We start from the raw sequence: 17301 nt of genomic DNA, 5'->3' as shown, positions 1-17301 counted from the left end.
CCCCAGAGACAAGTACCAAGTGTTTGACTCGGCCCCACGGGGCCTCCTCCGCGTGGAGGAGCTGGAGGACCAGGGCCAGTCACTGGCCAACGTGTTCATCCTGCGGCTGCTGGAGAACGCGGACGACCGGGAGGCCACCTACATGCTGAAAGCGTCCTCTCAGTGAGTGCCCCGGGCCGCCAGCCCTGCCCCTGATGTCCAAAGCGCCTCCGAGTCCCCTTCCCAGGTGGAGCAAGGCTCGGGCTCGGCACATGCCTGTGGTCCACCGGCCGCCGGGGGCTGCCATCAGTCGGGGGCTTTGTGTGTGTGTGTGTCCCCTCGGGGAAGGGGCCTCTCTTTCCTCATGAGATATGGAACACTTGGGGCCACGCTGACCAGTGTGCCACACCACAGGGTGGTCCCAGGGCCATCGTATCACCCCTCTGAGCGGCCAGGCCCCCCGCCCTGCAGCCCCCGGGCTCTGGGAGGGACAGCCACGGTCAGTGTGGAGAGAGGTTCTGTGAGCCCCGTGTGGTGCCCAGCACTTGTCCCCACTGGACAGAGCTCACAGGTCACACCCCCATCTTGGTCCAGTTTCCACCACCCCGACCGGGACAACGACAACCTCCCCGGCTCCATGTCTGAGAGCCTGAGGCTTCAGGGGTGTTCGGGGTGTCTCGGGCGGCTCTCCCTCACCAGCTGACTTTCACGCGTGTCAGGGAGATTCCGTAGGGCTCCCCGTGCCTCGCCCCTGGATTCTGCCCACCGCACCCCCCGCAGCTGTCCTGCTGTGGCCTTGTGGGATGCCTGACACCATGCCCGGAGGGAAGGGGGGTTGCTCTGCGGTTTCGGCAGTGTCCTCCTCCATGTCCCAGGAGTGAGATGAAGCGTTGGATGACCTCACTGGCCCCCAACCGGAGAACCAAGTTTGTTTCCTTCACTTCCCGGCTGCTGGGTAAGTGTCCTCAGGGAGGAAGCGGCCGCCTGCAGGGCAGGGCAGGGCGGGCAGGTGCGGGGCAGGTGCTCTCTGCACTCCTGATGGGGCAGTGCCTACGAGCTGGCCGTTCCAGAGGCCAGCGTGGCTTCCCCCGCCCGAAGGGCCCGTAGACCAACCCGAATGGAGAAATCAGTGTCACTGAGCTTCACAAACATGTGGCTGGTTAATAATAAGTCACTGGGTCTTAAGTAACAGATCCCACAAGGAAACCAGGAGGAATTTGGGCCCAGAAGGCAAACGTCGGTGTTCTTTTGGAGTTGCCAGCTGTCTGAAAACCTTTAAAATATAAAAGGGTATGGTCCCACCTGCCTCCCAGAGAAGCTGCTAGCCCTGACTGTGCTCTCCGAGTCCCGGCCCTCCCAGAACAGCTCCTAGCACCACATCGCAGGTCCGAGAAGTTCCTTCTGAAGTCCAAAATAAACCCTCCGCCCGGCCTGTTCATCCCTTTACCCGTAGATTGTTTCCCTTCAGAGCCCCTGGTGGTTTTAACCATGTTTTCTCTGGAGCCAAACCCTCCTCTCCCTCGAACAGACCCTTTCCAGTTGCTGTAGGAATTCGCACTGCTCTGTCAGACAGGCGTGCCTGCCCGGCTAACACGGGGGGTGTCCAGGCTTTGCCGGGTACGGAGCAGGACGGGTGACATGGTGACGAGGACGTGCCGCCTCCCTCTCTCCTCCCTTCAGACTGCCCCCAGGTCCAGTGCGTGCACCCGTACGTGGCCCAGCAGCCGGACGAGCTGACACTGGAGCTGGCTGACATCCTAAACATCCTGGAAAAGACTGAAGACGGTGAGGCCCGGGGCTGGGCGCACCTCCCACCCGCGCCATCCCTTCCCCACCCCCGCACTCTGCACCAGTCTGAGGGATCAGGTGGGGGTGTCCGAGCCCCATGTGCAGAAGCAGACATCACGAGGCTGAGGCTCCGAGACAGGCTGCCCAACAAGAGGGTGATGGCGGCATTCCAGACACCAAGTGGTCAGCTTGGTTACCTCTCCCTTTTGGGGGCGGCCTTGGGGTCTCCTGGCTTCATGCTGAGCAGCAGACAGTTGCTGAGGGCTCAGGAATGGGTTCCAGAGTCAATGTATTTGGGACGCACCGTGGCACCCCAGGACCGCGTTCCCCAGGAGGGTGTCAGGGCAGTGCTTCCCCAGCTTGTGGGAGAAAACCCAATCTGAGCGTGGCCGGCAGTGGTTCGCCAAGCAGGTGCCCTCTGGAAAGGCCGGCTGGGCTCCTGCACCTCCCTCACCTCTACTCCTTGGCCGGGATGGAGGCTCAGCCCTCAGCCTCACCCCCACAGCCTGACCCTCCCAACCTGTCCCTACACAGGGTGGATCTTTGGCGAGCGTCTGCACGACCAGGAGAGAGGCTGGTTCCCCAGCTCCATGACTGAGGAGATCTTGAATCCCAAGATCCGGTCCCAGAACCTCAAGGAATGTTTCCGAGTCCACAAAATGGATGACCCTCAGCGCAGCCAGAATAAGGATCGCAGGAAGCTGGGCAGCCGGAATCGGCAATGACCCCTGGCCCAGGTTACCAGCCTGGCGGGAGGACGCGGGCGGGCCGGAGCAGCCGGGCAGGCGAGCCCCAATGGACGGGCGGAGGGGCTCTGGGGGAAGGCAGGCGCCTCGTGCAGGAGTCACCCCCACCCTTCTCCCTGCCGTGTGCTGAGTGCTCATGTGTCTTGGCCCCTCGCTTGCAAACTGGAGAAAGGGTGCCTACGTCTTTCCTCTGCTGCGTTTAGAAACGAGAAAGTGTATTTTAAACAGTATTCTACCACCTCTCCCTCTTGTCTCTTAGAGGGGGTGGAAGTGGACTGGCATGCTCCAGGGGCCTTCCCAGGCACTGGAAGAGGCCCCAGCCCCGGGCTGTCCCTGGCCGAGGGCAGGCTGGAAGGATTGTCATGACCCCCCTGCACATGTCCTTCTCTACCCTGGAAGCCGTTAGAACCCACCAGGCGTGCAGACGGACCGCCCTTGCCTGAGCTTGATGAGCAGCCCTTGGTCTCCGATTCAAAGGACCGAGAGACCAGATGCCTCTGTCCTCCCCCTCCCCAAGCCTCTGCCAGCCTCTGGCTGCATGGCCAAGCCCTGCTTCATGGCAGGCCTACCAGAGCTTGGCCGAGGGCCTATGCCACCTCTGGCTCCCTGACAAGCTGGATGTAACTTGTGTCTTCTGGCCCCTTCAGGAGCCCAGGTGTTGTGAGGAATGAATTGGTCACTGCATCCTGTATCGGTTTGGGTTCTGAGAAAAGCAAATATCATTTTTGGCTGCATTAAAAGAAGCATCATGTATAAAATAACGGAGGTGAAGGTCTGTTCTTTATTGCTCTGCTGCAGACAGGAATGAGGTGTTTGGTTCTGGGCAGGGGAAGAGGAACTCCTTTCAAGGCCGGTGGAGTAGCATGTCCTGAAGGAGGAGGCTGAGGTGACTTCCAGGACAGGAAAAAACAGCCAGGGTTAGGACCTCAGGGTGGAAGATCTGGGTCTCAACTTGTGGAAGGATTCCAGAAATGGAAGATGCTCTTTGAGGGAGTTGGGGACACCCCTTCTGCTGCAGTGGAAGTGAGAACACAGGTTTGGAACACCCCAGTGCGATCCAGTATTAGCACATGGTAATCCCACAGGAGATCTAACACCAGGCATGGGGCTGGGGCTTCCTACCTGACCAGTCACTTCCTACCTTGGGCACTTCTAGCAAGTTACCCAAAGGCTGCAGCTCCTTGCCCAGCCCAGGTAACCCTCACAGATACCCCACACCAACCCTTGTCCTGGAGTGTGGAGGGCCTGGAATCTGACCCTGCCCAGCCCTACACACCTGGGACCATACTCTTTCTGCCAGGACCCTCTTTTCTCCATGCTAGAACAGGCCTTTCGTTAGAAGCCCAGGATTTGGATCAAGTGGGACTTTGTAGCATCTTCCCACAGGCCACAACATGGCTCCTGGCATTCTTGAGACGTGAACACCTGTGAAAATTGGATCAATTTCTGGAAGGTGCATACATGTGCAATGCTCTGGTTCAACAGTGAGGGGCTGATGCTCATGGGGCCTCTATGATACACCCCCTGGGGGAGTACCCACACTTAAGTCCCCCAGCAGGGGGGGGTAGGGGGACAGGGGCCATTCCTGAGCCCTATGCTGCTCTTGGTGGGGGAAGGGGGTTTCCTGGGACAAAGGAGAGGGGGTGACCATTGGTACTGGCCCTTGTCCAATTTATCGTTTTGAACCTGGTAAACATGCTGATTTGGATCATCTGCTCTAACTAGGGCTTTGGTTACCAGAGGTTATGTGAAATGAAGTAATTTAAAGAGCTTCATGAGAACTGGTCAGTTTTAGAACAATCCTTCCTAAGTGGAAATTTCTAACCCTCTTGTGTTTTGGGCAAATGCTCATCCGGAGTATCCAGGAGGAGAAAACTGGTCTTAGCTGGAGCAGGAGTGGTCAGGAGCTCAGGGAACTATGGAGCCCAAAAGAGTTGCTAGAAGCAGTGAAAGAAGAGGAGGAGGAACAGTTTCCCTACACCAGCACCCACACCTAGACCCAAGGTATCAAACCATCGCGGGGTGTGCAGACAGTCCCTCCTCCAGGCCTCCAGTCTTCTTTTCCACTCCAAAAGGACAGGCTTCTTCCCTGCCATGCCCTGAGCAGCTCAGCCACTATTTTAAATCTCTCTCTCAATCATAAAAGCTAGGCTTCCTGGAAAGTGTGCAAAACAAAGGACGTGACCAAGAAAGGAGAGCCAGGGCCAAATGGGCGGTTGGAGGGAGGCTGCCTGGGATTGCGGTAGGGTTGCTCCTAGGGCTCCCTGAGGTGTGGGGGATCCCGGGAGCGCTGGAGGGATGGGTCTGGCGCTCCCAGCCGGCAGATGGGGCTTGGCTGACCCCCACCCCCGTCCCAAATAACGTAGGCTTTGGTTGAGAGGGAGTCCCAACGGCTCTGCCCCCCTCTCCTGCACTCGCGGCGGTGCGTCAGTCTGCGCTGGAGCGCAGGGGGCGGGCCCTGGGCACTTCGGGGACAGGGGCGGGGACGGGGCGGTGGAAGCCAGGGGAGTGGGCAGCCGTGCGGGGACCCCGCGTGCGCTCGCGGCTCCCGCTGGCGCCCCCGCGCGCACGTGTTGGGAGTTGTCGCCCGCCCCGCTCGCCCACACACGCACGCGCGGACACACTCGAGACACGGGGGCGCCACCGGGGTTGCAGCCGAGTCGCGCCGCGGTGGGGGCGCGGCCCCTTTATTCGCTTCAGGAGGCGGAAAACTTTCTCAGCGCGACGACCACCAGCGCCAGCACCACGCAGGTGGCCAGCAGGGCGGCGATGACGATGGCCGCGATGGCGCCGGGCCCCAGCGAGCCTGTGGAGGACGGAGGGCCGGTCAGCCCCGCGCCCTGCCCCCCCCACCAGCCCCGCGCCCCCCGCCCGGCCGGCCCGCGCGTACCCTCCCTGGTCCAGACGCTCCCGCGCCGTGCTGTCCTCGGGGCTCGGCTCGGCGGTGGGGGTCGGGGGCCCGGTGGCCGCGGGCTCCCGGGCGGGGCTGGTGCTCTCCACGGGGCCCTCTCCCGACGGCAGCTCGGCGGGCTCGTTCCACAGGGTGGGCGCGGGCTCCTGTGGGCCCTCGGCTGCAAGGCCAAGGACAGGCGCTGGGGCGCAGGCAGGCGGCAGGGCCAGCAGGGACGTGGCCCCCCGCCGTTAACCAACTGCGGAGGCGGCGCTGTGTGCGGGACTCTGGGGTCAGCACTGCACCAGTCCTCCCGTTTTACAGGGGCTCCAGGACCCCTATTGTGGCCAGGCTGCTTCCGAGCCCAGTGAAGACAGACTGATGGGGGGAGGAGGAGGGAGGGGGACCAACAGGTTCTCCTAGAAAACAGCTGTGAGGACCCTGAGCTGGCAGCAGAGCTTCAGGATGGCAGGGGCAGGAGCAGGGCACTTCACCTCTCCCAGCACAGCCTGCGGTCCTTCCTCTGAACTGCTGGGCTCTGAAGGCCTGGATGAGATGACTGACACTTGTGAGAGACGCCTGCCAGGCAGGCTGGTCAGCCTTCACCCTGGAGAAGAGGCCAGGAAGGTGAGGCACTCCCCCTTCAAGAACCAGGGGTCCTGCCTACCCAGAGCCCCATGAGGGGGCTACTGCTGCAGGAGGTGGGGAAGAGAGGCAAACTCCTCCTTTGCTTCCCCTCCTTTGGCCTAACCTGGGCAGAGCCACAGTCCACAGGACTTGGGGTCCAGCACCCACACATACCCCATGTTCTGAGGCTTAAACCTCAAGGGGACTCTATCCTAAGAAACTGTGACACCAGCATATTGCTGCTTCCAGACAGAACAGGGCCAGAGGAATGGGCAGGAGTGTCTGTGGTCAGTGTAAGGGAAGCCCCAAGAAAGGGATGATGCCCCCCCCCGACCCCCATACAAGCTGGGGCTCAATCAGCATATCAGTCTCTGTGCAGCATTTTATGCAGAGGCCTTTCTCTGCTCATGGGCTGGGAGTTAACAAGGTTTGGAGTACCCAGGGGCCTCAGGGAACGGGACAGGCTGAGACTGAGAGGCCTGTGTGATAACCCCATCCCCATATCTCCACCTCTACCATGCCAGCCCATGCCAATTTCACTCCCCTCCCCACCAAGGATCCTGGTCTGAGGAGTCTCACAGCACTACCCCAACCCTGGACCCATCCTCCCTTCGCAGACCGGAGGCCCCAGCCACCTCGTTAAAGTTCAAGACCAGAAGGCCAGCCTCCCCAGCCCAGCCCTGATCATCAGCTGTAGCAGGGTCAGGGCTCCCCAGTGCCTAATCTCAGTTGTGATCCAGGGATGCTCAGCCCCCATGCAGTCCCTAGAATGGGCTCAGCAGGCATCACAACACAGCATCTCATGACTCCAGCTGCTTGGTGGCTAGGAACTGTTGTATCCCTGCCTCAGAGCTGAGAAAACCAAGGCTTGGGGGGGGGCCACTGGGAGGAGCGTTGCTCGGACTCTGAAGCCCCCAGACGATGAAGTAGCAGGATGCACTCCCCCAGAAACCACTGAGGAAGTTGTGTCGTTCCTGCAGCCCCAGCCAGCCTGCCTGCAGGGCCCTGAGGCATCTTTGCCTCCACAGGCTTCACCCCTAAGAGCGCCCTCTGGCACAGACAAGCCAGAGCCAAGCTGCTTTCAGACTCACCGGCTTCCAGAGAGGGGCTGTTCTGGGAAGACACAAAGGGATTTCTGGGTCTTTCCTGCTAACAGTGCCCACCTGGGGCCAATCACGAGGAAACATCAGCCAAACTCAAATTCAGGGTCAGTCTTAAAATAACTGTGCTTTCAACAACATCCAGGTCAAGAAAGACAAAGAAAGGCTGAGGAACTGTTCCAGATTAGAGACCGAAGAGGTTGAACGCAGCATGTATTCCTGGATGGGGGGCGCACTGCAGGGTTTACTGGGGAAGTATGACTGCGTAGCTTAGGTAACAGCACTATATTGAAGTCCATGTCCTCATTTGGATAGCTGTTTATGTAAATATCCTTGCTCTTAGAAGCATTTAGGGGCCAAAAGGCATGATGTCTACAACTTACTCTCAAGTGGTCAACGTTCAGATAGGTCAAGTGGGTAGATAGAGACACGAAAGATGAATCTAAGAATCTGCTGGAGTTTCCTGGATTATTTTTGCAACTTCGATGTAATCTTAAAATCTCTTCCCAATCAAACTGTAGGACTCACCAGGCCCTGCCCCTGCAGCCTCTCCCAGGCCTGGGCTGGATCAGTTCTGAGGCTCAGCTTGCAGGCAGGGACCGCTGTCCTATTCCTCAAGGGTTACCCAAGCTGGCATAGCCAGGCCGACAGCCATGGCAAGGAGGCCTCCCGGGGCAAAAGGTCCCTGGCACACAGTGTGGGGGAAGCTTCCCGCTCGCAGGGCCTGATGCTGAACCAAAATGCTGGTGTCTGGGAGCCACACTGGCCCCCCACCAACTGAAGACCACCCCGTGAGGAGGGGGGCAGGCCTCTGTTGTCACTGCCTGGGCAGGCAGGGGTCTGCAAGCCTCGTAGCTGCTGTGGCAAGTGCCAGGACCCAGACATGCTTGCCTCAGGCTCCCAGGGGCGGGCCAGAGAAAAAGCCTGAGTATATCCACTCCTAGGCCCTGAGGTCTAGGGTTCACAGACTGCCTGTCTTCCCAGGGAAATGGACAAACCCCTGGCCCCTACTCGCTCCCCATACACCCATGGCAGGGAGGCCACCACAGGGCTACTGGGTATCAGGCCCAGCACTGGGGTAGCATTTGGGGAATGAGCCTGCTAGCTCCAGGTAAGCATCTACCTCTGCCCTTTGCCAGAGCCCAGGAGCCATCTCTGGGGGAGAGTGGGCCACCCTCTGAGCAGGGCAGTGTGCCACCCAGGTCTTCTCCCCTTCTACCCAATGACCCAGCCTTACTCTGCTGCTCCCCACAGAAGCCTGGATCTTCCCTGCCAGACACACTGGCTCAGGCCACCTCATCCCTGTTGTGTGCACCCACCTGCAGCCTCTCCTCCAGCACTGAACCAGCCTCTAAAAGCTTGAGGGGCTGAACCCGTGGGCTTCCAAATCAAAAGGGCTGGGTCCAAAGTCTGGCTCTGTCACACTGCCACCCTGGGACTCCAGCAGACTGACTTCACTCCCCCTCCCCAACTTCACTTCCCAACCTGTGAAATGGGAGTTGGACCATGTCTCTCTCGGCTTACACAAGTAGTAAGTGTGCTGTCGTTGCCGTCATGAGCTGCGGCCTCAGCCCCAGGGCCTCTCCGGCCAGACACAGGGCGGCTGGATCTGGGTACTCTGCATGTGCCACAGCTGACCATCACGGGAGACCCCCAGTGGCTCATCTGCACCCAAGCAGCCCAGGTCCCAAAGGCCTGCCGGCTCCCGGCAGCTTATGCAGCCCGAACTGCAGCCTGGACTCAGCCACCAGCCTTCCAGCAAAGGAAGTACAGGTGCCAGGAAGAGGCCAAAGCATTTTCTTATCTTCATCTACATGTCTCTGTATTTTCTCAATTTGCTGTAATAAAAGGGGAAAACAAAGTTTAAAGGCAATAAACCCACCTTCCCCTCAAAATCTATCCTGGGGAGCCCTAAACAGAAGCAGTTGTTAGGGAGTTGGCCAGCGGGAGAGCCCATCTGAAGAGGAGTGAAGATGAGGGAAAGAAAGCCAGGCAGAGGGACCAGCACAAGCAAAGTCATGGGGGACGGAGCCCATGGGCATGGAAGGTGAGCTGTGAGCCCCAAGGAGGATGTTAGGTGAGGACAGAGAGGCGGGTAGGACCAAGGGGGACCTGTGATAGACCTAAACTCCAAGGACCAGAGTTAGCAATGTCCTGCGACTCTGACCAAGGAAACCAGGAGAAGTGGGGGGCCTCATGACACTGCCACAGGACCGGGCACGGTGGGCTCTCCCCCAGCCTCCAGCCGCCCAGCCTTTCGGTAAATAGGTTTGTTTAACACTCGCTCTGACCACAGGGCCCCAAGGCCAGGCACCCGTGCTCACAGACAGTCTTTGTGCCAGCCATGAAGGGCCTTTTCATCCCTGCCCTGGCCTCCCGCCTGCTCAACCTGGCCTGCTCCCCCTACCCCAGTAGCTGCAGCCACAGGCAACCAACAGGGAGGGCAGCAGACCGGGCCTGGACTTCAGCCATGGGGCCACTCCTTCCTTGCCTGCCTGCTACAGGACCCCAGCCCACCGAGCAAAGGGCAGAGGGCCTGCTAGGCCTTGTACACACCTGCTCAGAGCTTCCAGCCCAGAGTGGGGTAGCTGAGAGCCTCCCAAACAACCTCGCTCCCAGAACAGCAGGAAGAACGACAGCCAGCCAAAACCCCAGCGACTCCGGGGTGGAGCTGGCCTGCCTGTTCTTGGTAGAACACGTGGAGGGAGGTGAAGCCAGGTGAGGTCCTAGAGACGCCAAACACGTCCCCAAACATTCCTGTGGCAGCGGACAAAGCCCACCCACCCAGGCTGTGTATGCAGTCTGATCCAGGGCCTCTGGCCAGCATCCTGGGCTGGAAGAGCTGGCTACTCAGGGAACAAGAAACTGGACAGGAGCTCCCCAGGCGGCCCCAGAACCTGGGCAGGCAGGCGCCAGCACCTTCACCTCTACCCACTTTGACCACCAGGCAGGGGTGGAGTGGTGTGGTGTGGGAGATCTGCAAGTACCACAGTCCCAAGATCTAGTCCACAGAAGATGCCACCCAACACTCAGGTCACTTTCCCAATTCCTGGGGCATCACGCCAGCCCCCCGTTTTGCCCAGCTGGCACATCTCCCACATAAAGGGAGGCTGAGCGCTTTCCCAGCCTATACGAGGAGGTGGTTCTGCCCCAAGACCACCCTGCACCCAGAGGAGGGGCTGGGACATTTATTCACATTCCCCCCAACATTTGCTGAGCACTACAGGATGCCTGGCCCACCCTGAAAGCTCGTGTCTGAATTTGGTAGGCCTACAGTCTCCCGCAGCAAGGGAGGCAGAGCTACGACTATGGTTATCGCCACAATATGGATGAGGAGAGGTACAGAGAGGCTGAGAAACAGTTGGGAGACAGAGCCAGAAGCAAAGCCAGGCTTCTTCCTAGGGCATCTAGAGGGACCTGCATGCCCACAGGCAACTCACCATCACCCATTTCTTCCTGGTATGTGTGCCTGAGTCTGTGGCTGTCCCACCAGGCCTCACACCCCCAGCAACTCTCCCCAGGGACATGCTCCAGTGGCTGGCATCCAGCTGCCACCCCTACGGATCCACAGACATTCCCCCAAAGCCCATGCTGCAGAGGTCTCCAGGGTCTCCCCACCCACACCTTTCTCCAGGCCCAGGACCCCCCACCTCCCCCCACAACACACACAGGGGCCCTGAAGTATCTCTTCTTTGGCCACCTCACGGCCAACAGAGACTGCTTTTTTCCCAGGAGAAAGACCATCCAGGACCTGTCTGTGCTTTTCCTCTCTCAGGCTTTGAAGCTGGCCTGGGCCAGCCCCTCCCAGCAGAGGGCCCTAGAGCCATGCCCAGGACTGGGGCTGAGGTCCAGGCAGCGTGCCACCCTGAACTTACTGGGAAACTTCCTTCTCACTGGACCCCAGACCCAGCCAGTACTGAGCCTAAGTCCAGTGTCCTCATCACGGTTTTGCCAAGGAGTCTCAGGTTCTGTGCTTTTTCTGGAATTTTTCCCAGGTTGGGAATAATACCTGGGTCCTCACTCTGGAAGGACGTTTCAGAAAGCCAGCAGAGAAGGGCTTGCAGGGTTGAAAAGTGAAACAGCAGGGCTCTGGGGTTTTCTGCCTAGGAGCCCAGGGCCTTTGGTCCCTCAGCTGGTTGCCCTGTGCCTGGTGCCTCCTCCTGACTCTCAGATCTGGAAGCCTTCAGATTTTAGCAGGCTGGTGTAATCCACATGTCCCCCAGGCAGCTAACATCCCTGGCCCTTCTCCCTACATCTCCTCCCTGCTTCGAGGGCCATTGTCCCCATGGTTAGCAACTCCCAGGATATCAACTCAGCTCCTGGCAGCCAATCTCAAAGAAGCCCTCCACAGAATCACCCAAACAGCTGCCCTGTCTCCTATGAAGGGCTTCTGCTCAGTGGGCAATGGAGAATCTGGCCCAAGGTGGTTCTTGGCCCTGGGCGGCTGGTGGCAGCAGAGTCAAGGGAGCACCCTTACCTGTGAGCACTGCAGGGGCCAGGACCCCGGAGAGGAGCAGCAGGGCCATGCGCAGGGCTAGACAGAATGCCATCCTGGCCTGTGAGGGAGTGTGGCTCGAGAGCAGAATGCACCGAGGACTGAGCTGGTTAACTTCAGAGCGGCGGGAAAGAGGTATCAAAGGGTTGGGAAGGGTTTTCATCAATGCAAACTCTGTCCTCCTGGGACACCGTGCCCGCCCCCCACACATAAGCACGCGCATGCGCGCGCGCGCACACACACACACACACACACACACACACACACACACACACACAGAGCAGAGTTTACAGAACGGACTGCTTTCCTGAACTGCAAAGTAGCCCCACCCTCAGAGAGGGAAAGAAAGAGGAAATTGCTCTTTCCCTCTCTCTCTCCCCCCTCTCCCCGGTCTCTCCCCCTCTCTCTCTCTCTCTCTCTCTCTCTCTTTCTTCACACACACACACACACACACACACACACTCCTCAGGCACTGGAAATAAGATTCTCAAACTTCAATGTGCAAAAAGACTCACCCAGGGAACTTGGAAAATACAGATGCCTCCAGCACTGTTTCAGCGGGTCATGGGTAGGCCCAGGGATTTGCATTTTAGTGCCTATGGCCCTGGTTCGAGAGACTGAAGCCCAAACGGTCAGCACTGCACAGAGTCGCTCACTTTTGGGCTCTTGATGCCTGGTGGGGAGACAACACTCAACAGACCTTGAAAATAACAGAAGCACTTTTAAAGCAGTTTCAGTGCAAATGCCATGTCATTAAATGCCCTGTTTCTTCTTGTTCTCTGTTCTCCCAGGTGCCTGAGACTTGAAACACCACCTGTGTACTCCTGACATCCATGTCCAGCCTGGGTCCGGTGCAGAACTTCAACCCTACCACTCACGGCCTCCCCAACAGCTCCATGAGTATCTAAAAATACGTCCAATTTAATGTGTCCAAACCAACTTTGACTCCAGTGCCTCCCCAATCCTGCTCAGTCAGTGGAACCCTAGCCCCAGACTTTCTAGATGTCCTAGCCACGTAATTAAAAGTCATCAAAAGCTTCTCTCTCCCTTACTCTTGTCTCATCTCTCAGAAAGTACTGCCAGCTCCCCTTACCTCACACACTTTGTGCTTTCCCCCCATTCTTAGAAAAGCCACCTTAAAGGCTTGCCTTGGCCCTGCTCACAGGGTTCCAGCTGAGTGGTCTTGACTAGGTTCCTCTAACATGCCAAACGTGCTCCTGTCGCAGGGCCTTTGCACTTGCTGTCCCATCTCCCAGAAAGCAGTCCCTTAGCTCATTACGTGGCTATCTCCATATCACCATTCAGGTCTCAGCTCTGATCAGTCAGCCTCCCATCTACCCATCACATCACTTAATTTCTTCTTAGCACTAATGTTTACATAAAGCTCTCATTTCTTTCACTTTTTTTTTTTTTTTTGGTGAATTTTCTGAGGAATAACATATATACTGTGAAAAGCACAAATCTTATGTTTACAGCTTGAGGAACTTTTATGCATGTATACACCAGGAAAAACACCACCCAAATCAATATGGAATATTTCGAGCACACCAGCAAGATCCTTCCTGCCCCCTGCCCCCCCACCCCGTCAGTACCTCCAAAGCACGATTCTGTCTTCTGTTACCATGGAGGAGTTTGAACTTCAAATAAATGGAATCATAGGATATGAACTCTTGTTTCTGGCTTTTTTTGTTATTGTTCAACATTCTATGAGATTCATCCACATTGCTGTGTGTAGCAAGCAGCTCACTGGTTTTTATCACTGAATATTATTCAATTATATGACTATGTCACAACTTAACCATTCTTTTACCCATTTTGTCATTTATCTGTGTCTATTTGGGTTATTTCTAGAACTTCTATGAATCTGGCTCCTGTGAATATTCTTGAACAGGTCTGTTGGTGAACATATCCACTAGCTTCTCTTGGTTATAAATCTAATGATTCCAGAATGGCGAGGTCAGAGGGGAGGCAGAGCGTTAGCTTCTGCAGATGCTGCCGAACAGTCTTCCCAAGTGTTCATTCCAGTTTATATTCTTATGAGCAGTGTGAGCGCTCCAGTTGCTCCACATCCTCACCCACACCAGACACTGCTCGTCTTTTGTTTTCTAGTCCTCCTGATAGGTATGTAAAGGTGTCTCATTGAGGTTGCATTTCCACGACTAACACAGTTGAGCACCTTTTCATATTTAGTGACCAAAGGCATATCCTCTTTTGTGAATGGTCTGCTCAATTTTCTTTGCCCACTTATTAGAGTGGTCTTTTTACATTTATTTGTGTTTGGTGTATCCAAGATAAACATCCTTTGTCAGATACAGGTATTGGTGCTGTTAGATGAAGTGTTCATAGGTTGTCTATCCCCACCGTGACTGTAAATCCCAGGATGGCAGCGGCTGTTTTACTCGCCAATGCATTTCTAAAACCTAGCACCACCGTGCCCAGCATGTAACAGGAACTCAATATTTGGTTTAATCAGTTGGGATTTCTGGGATACAGTTAACATGGAGCATCTTCTCACTTGTTTATTCATTTGTGTTTTTTGCTCCCACTCTCCCATCCTCAACTTTCTGTGCTCTGCAATGTAACGTAGCAACATAGTCAGATCCCCACACGGCACTTGAAACTTCCTTCCTAGCTGACTGCCTGTTAGCATCTGCCAATGGGAGGCACTCTAGTGAGATGCAAGGCGGGAGGGGAGAAGTGACCCTTTCTGACGGCTGTAAGAACATCAGGGACTCAGGGTCAGGTAGTGGTGGCTTTGGGGGCAGCCACAGCAAGTTGGAAGCCCAGGTTCTGGGTCCTTGCCAGGAGACTTAGTCAACAGTGTTATGGCCTCTGAGGAATCTTTCTCTAGCCCTGGCTGATGTCAGTTGCCTAGGTGCAGTTGTCAATTTATGAGCAACCTCCCTTGCCCTTTTTAGCTCCTTCAGGCCTTTAGACATCCCAAAACATACCCCTGCATTATATCTCTTCTGTCTTAAATACCTAGAGTGAACTCTGCTTCTAAGTCAGACCCTGACTAATACAGAGCTTTGCACCAGGAATGGTCCTGAGTAACAGGCCCTCAAAGATGTGTTTCTGAGTTTGGTTCACCACCATGTTTGAGCTTGAATTGCAGGGAAGATCTCATTGCCAGTGGAAAATCTGATCTGGTAATGTATGGCATATTGGTTGTTTTTGCATGAAATGCCTATTGAAGACAAGGCTTGAAAGACCAAGTAGATAATGCACTTGATGTTTACAGTCGTGATGACAATCAACAGGATAGTGAAATGAACTGGCTACTTTTTACTGCATTTGGGTGCTCACAGAAAACAAGTTCAGGCTTTAAATTTGAAAGTCAAATCATGATCAGAAAAGCAGAGGCCCTTCTGTGGCAGTCTTTAAAAAAATATCTTATTTCTTGTGCATACAGGGCATAACTGGCTGCAAACCAGGCCCCAAATTTGTGTGAGCTGCAGAACTACAGTCTTGAATTCACAGCTGCGCCAATTCTCTGAGGTGAAACCTATGGCACTAATTGGAAAGGAGTGAGGCCTTGAGACTCCCCCAAAAGGAAGTCTGGCAAGTATTAACTGCTCAAGCAAGAATCAATGGCTGCTAAAACTAGTAGATAAAAGTCTGATGACGAGGGGCACCTGGGTGGCTCAGTCGGTTTTAGCATCTGTCTTCAGCTTAGGATATGATCATGTGGTCCTGGGATCAAGCCCCACGTTGGGCCTCCTGCTTAGTCGGGAGACTGCTTCTAACCTCTCCCTCTGCTCCTACTCCCTACTCATTCTCTCTCTCTCTCAAATAAATAAATAAATAAATAAATAAATAAATAAAATCTTTTTAAAAAAAAGGTTGATGAGGAATTGGATACTTTAAAGTCTCAAAAGTAACTCCTGTAAACAAACAAACAAACAAAAAAAAGAATTACAGTGGAGAAACTTGGCAGACACCACCTTAATCAAGCAATTAAAATTAACATCACCAGTAATGGTTCAAACCAACATCATCATGACATGATACATCAAGGACATAACACTTCTGTATTATTCCCACCCAATTGCATAATCTCAACCAAATCCTGAGAAAACACTAGACAACCCCAAATTGAGGGCATTCTACAAAACAACTGTCCTGGACCCTTAAGTGTCAAGATATGAAAGACAAAGACGGAGGAACTGTTCCAGATCAGAGGAGACTCAAGAACATGACAACTAAATATAAAAAGTGATCATGGATAGCATCCTGCACCTTTCTGTTTTCTCCTTATAAAAGATATTAGCAGGGGGCACCTGGGTGGCACAGCCGTTAAGCGTCTGCCTTCAGCTCAGGGCGTGATCCTGGCGTTATGGGATCGAGCCCCACATCAGGCTCCTCCACTATGAGCCTGCTTCTTCCTCTCCCACTCCCCCTGCTTGTGTTCCCTCTCTCGCTGGCTGTCTCTCTCTCTGTCGAATAAATAAATAAAATCTTTAAAAAAAAAGATATTAGCAGAACTGGTGAAATATGAATGAAACCTGGATATTAATATTATATCATTTATTTCCTAATTTTAATAATTACACTGTGGTTATGTAAGAAAATGTCCTTGTTTCAAGGAAACAGGCCCTGAAATGTTTAGGGGTAAAGGATATAATGTCTGCAGCTTGCTTCTAAATGGTTCATAAAAAAATAGTTACAGAGTCATTACTGAGAAAACCTGATTATCCAGAAAAACTGATAAAGCAGATGTGGTAAGATGTTAGCAGACGGGAGTGAAAGTCATGGTGGAGTTCTACTGTTCTTGCAAGCTCTAAGTCTTGAATTATTCAAAATAAGGTCCCCTCTTCCCCCCAAAAGTCACTATTTTTCAATGACAAATGGAATAATAGGACCTAGACAACGACCACCGAGGAATGTTAAAAGTGCTACATGAATGGTCAACAGAATGGTTAAAATGGGTGAGTCAAAATGGGACAGCCGGATGATACCACCTGCTGACACGCCTGAGGGATACAACAGGATGCAACCATGCCAGCAGTTCAGTATTCCCGGAGGGCAAGGGAGAACCCGAATGCAGTCAAGCCTCTAGATTTGACTCCTCATTTACAGAAAATGTGAGAGAGATGAACAAACTGACACTGTAGAGATGCTCCTTGCTGAATCCAACAGACAGGATGTTCCATGGATAAAGGATCCAGTTTTTTCAACTTTGTTTTTGAGGAGGAACTAGATTGCACCAAATGCAATCCATGAGTTCATTTTGACTTTGATTCGAACTTTTGTAAAAAGACACCTTTCAGAAAATCTGAGAAAATCACACGGACTGGGTTTAGATATTAATTATCAACACTGTAAGTGTGATAATTGCATGTAGTCTGTTTTTGAAAAGGCATCCTTATCAGGGTGATTGGCTGGCTCAGTCAGAAGAGCATGCATATCTCTTGATCTTGGGATTATGAGTTCGAGCCCCGTGTTGGGTGTAGAGCTTGCCTAACTTAAAAAAAAAAAAAAAAAAAGGCATCCTTATCTGTTACCATGCACCTCACCAGAAAGGCTAGAATCGACAACACAAGAAACAACAGGTGTTGGTGAGAATGCAAAGAAAAAGGAACCCTCTTGCACTGTTGGTGGGGATGCAAACTGGTGCAGCCACTGGGGAGAACAGTATGGAGGGTCCTCTAAAACTAAAACTAGAACTACCCTATG

At 54.4% G+C, this 17301-nt stretch overlaps 2 protein-coding genes across 4 annotated transcripts in view; one reads left to right on the top strand and one right to left on the bottom strand.

Moving 5' to 3' along the window:
• NGEF (neuronal guanine nucleotide exchange factor) overlaps positions 1-3252 on the top strand; it is a 99907-nt gene extending 96655 nt beyond the window's left edge. Inside the window, exons 12-15 of the mRNA XM_034655406.1 lie at positions 7-162; positions 855-934; positions 1660-1764; positions 2302-3252. Coding sequence (XP_034511297.1) covers positions 7-162; positions 855-934; positions 1660-1764; positions 2302-2492 — 532 coding nt within the window. The 3' untranslated portion in view covers positions 2493-3252. The remainder of the gene's footprint in view (positions 1-6; positions 163-854; positions 935-1659; positions 1765-2301) is intronic.
• Positions 3253-5157: 1905 nt separating this feature from the next.
• SNORC (secondary ossification center associated regulator of chondrocyte maturation) lies at positions 5158-13172 on the bottom strand. 3 transcript variants are annotated; one of them, XM_034655411.1, is made up of 4 exons: positions 12141-13172; positions 11608-11739; positions 5404-5584; positions 5158-5321 (listed from the first exon to the last, which is right to left on the bottom strand). In XM_034655411.1, exons 1-4 carry the CDS (start codon positions 12211-12213, stop codon positions 5210-5212), a joined length of 498 nt encoding a protein of 165 aa, XP_034511302.1. In that variant the 5' UTR covers positions 12214-13172; the 3' UTR covers positions 5158-5209. The 3 variants fall into 3 exon arrangements, 2 of the variants coding, with proteins under 2 accessions (XP_034511302.1, XP_034511301.1); XM_034655410.1 differs by lacking the exon at positions 12141-13172 and having other exon boundaries at positions 11608-11880; XR_004623672.1 differs by lacking the exon at positions 5158-5321 and having other exon boundaries at positions 5410-8968.
• Positions 13173-17301: the final 4129 nt, after the last annotated feature.

This window comes from Ailuropoda melanoleuca, chromosome 2 (genome assembly GCF_002007445.2).
Source record: "Ailuropoda melanoleuca isolate Jingjing chromosome 2, ASM200744v2, whole genome shotgun sequence".
Classification (NCBI taxonomy): domain Eukaryota; kingdom Metazoa; phylum Chordata; class Mammalia; order Carnivora; family Ursidae; genus Ailuropoda; species Ailuropoda melanoleuca.
This window is presented reverse-complemented; position numbering and strand designations above follow the sequence as displayed.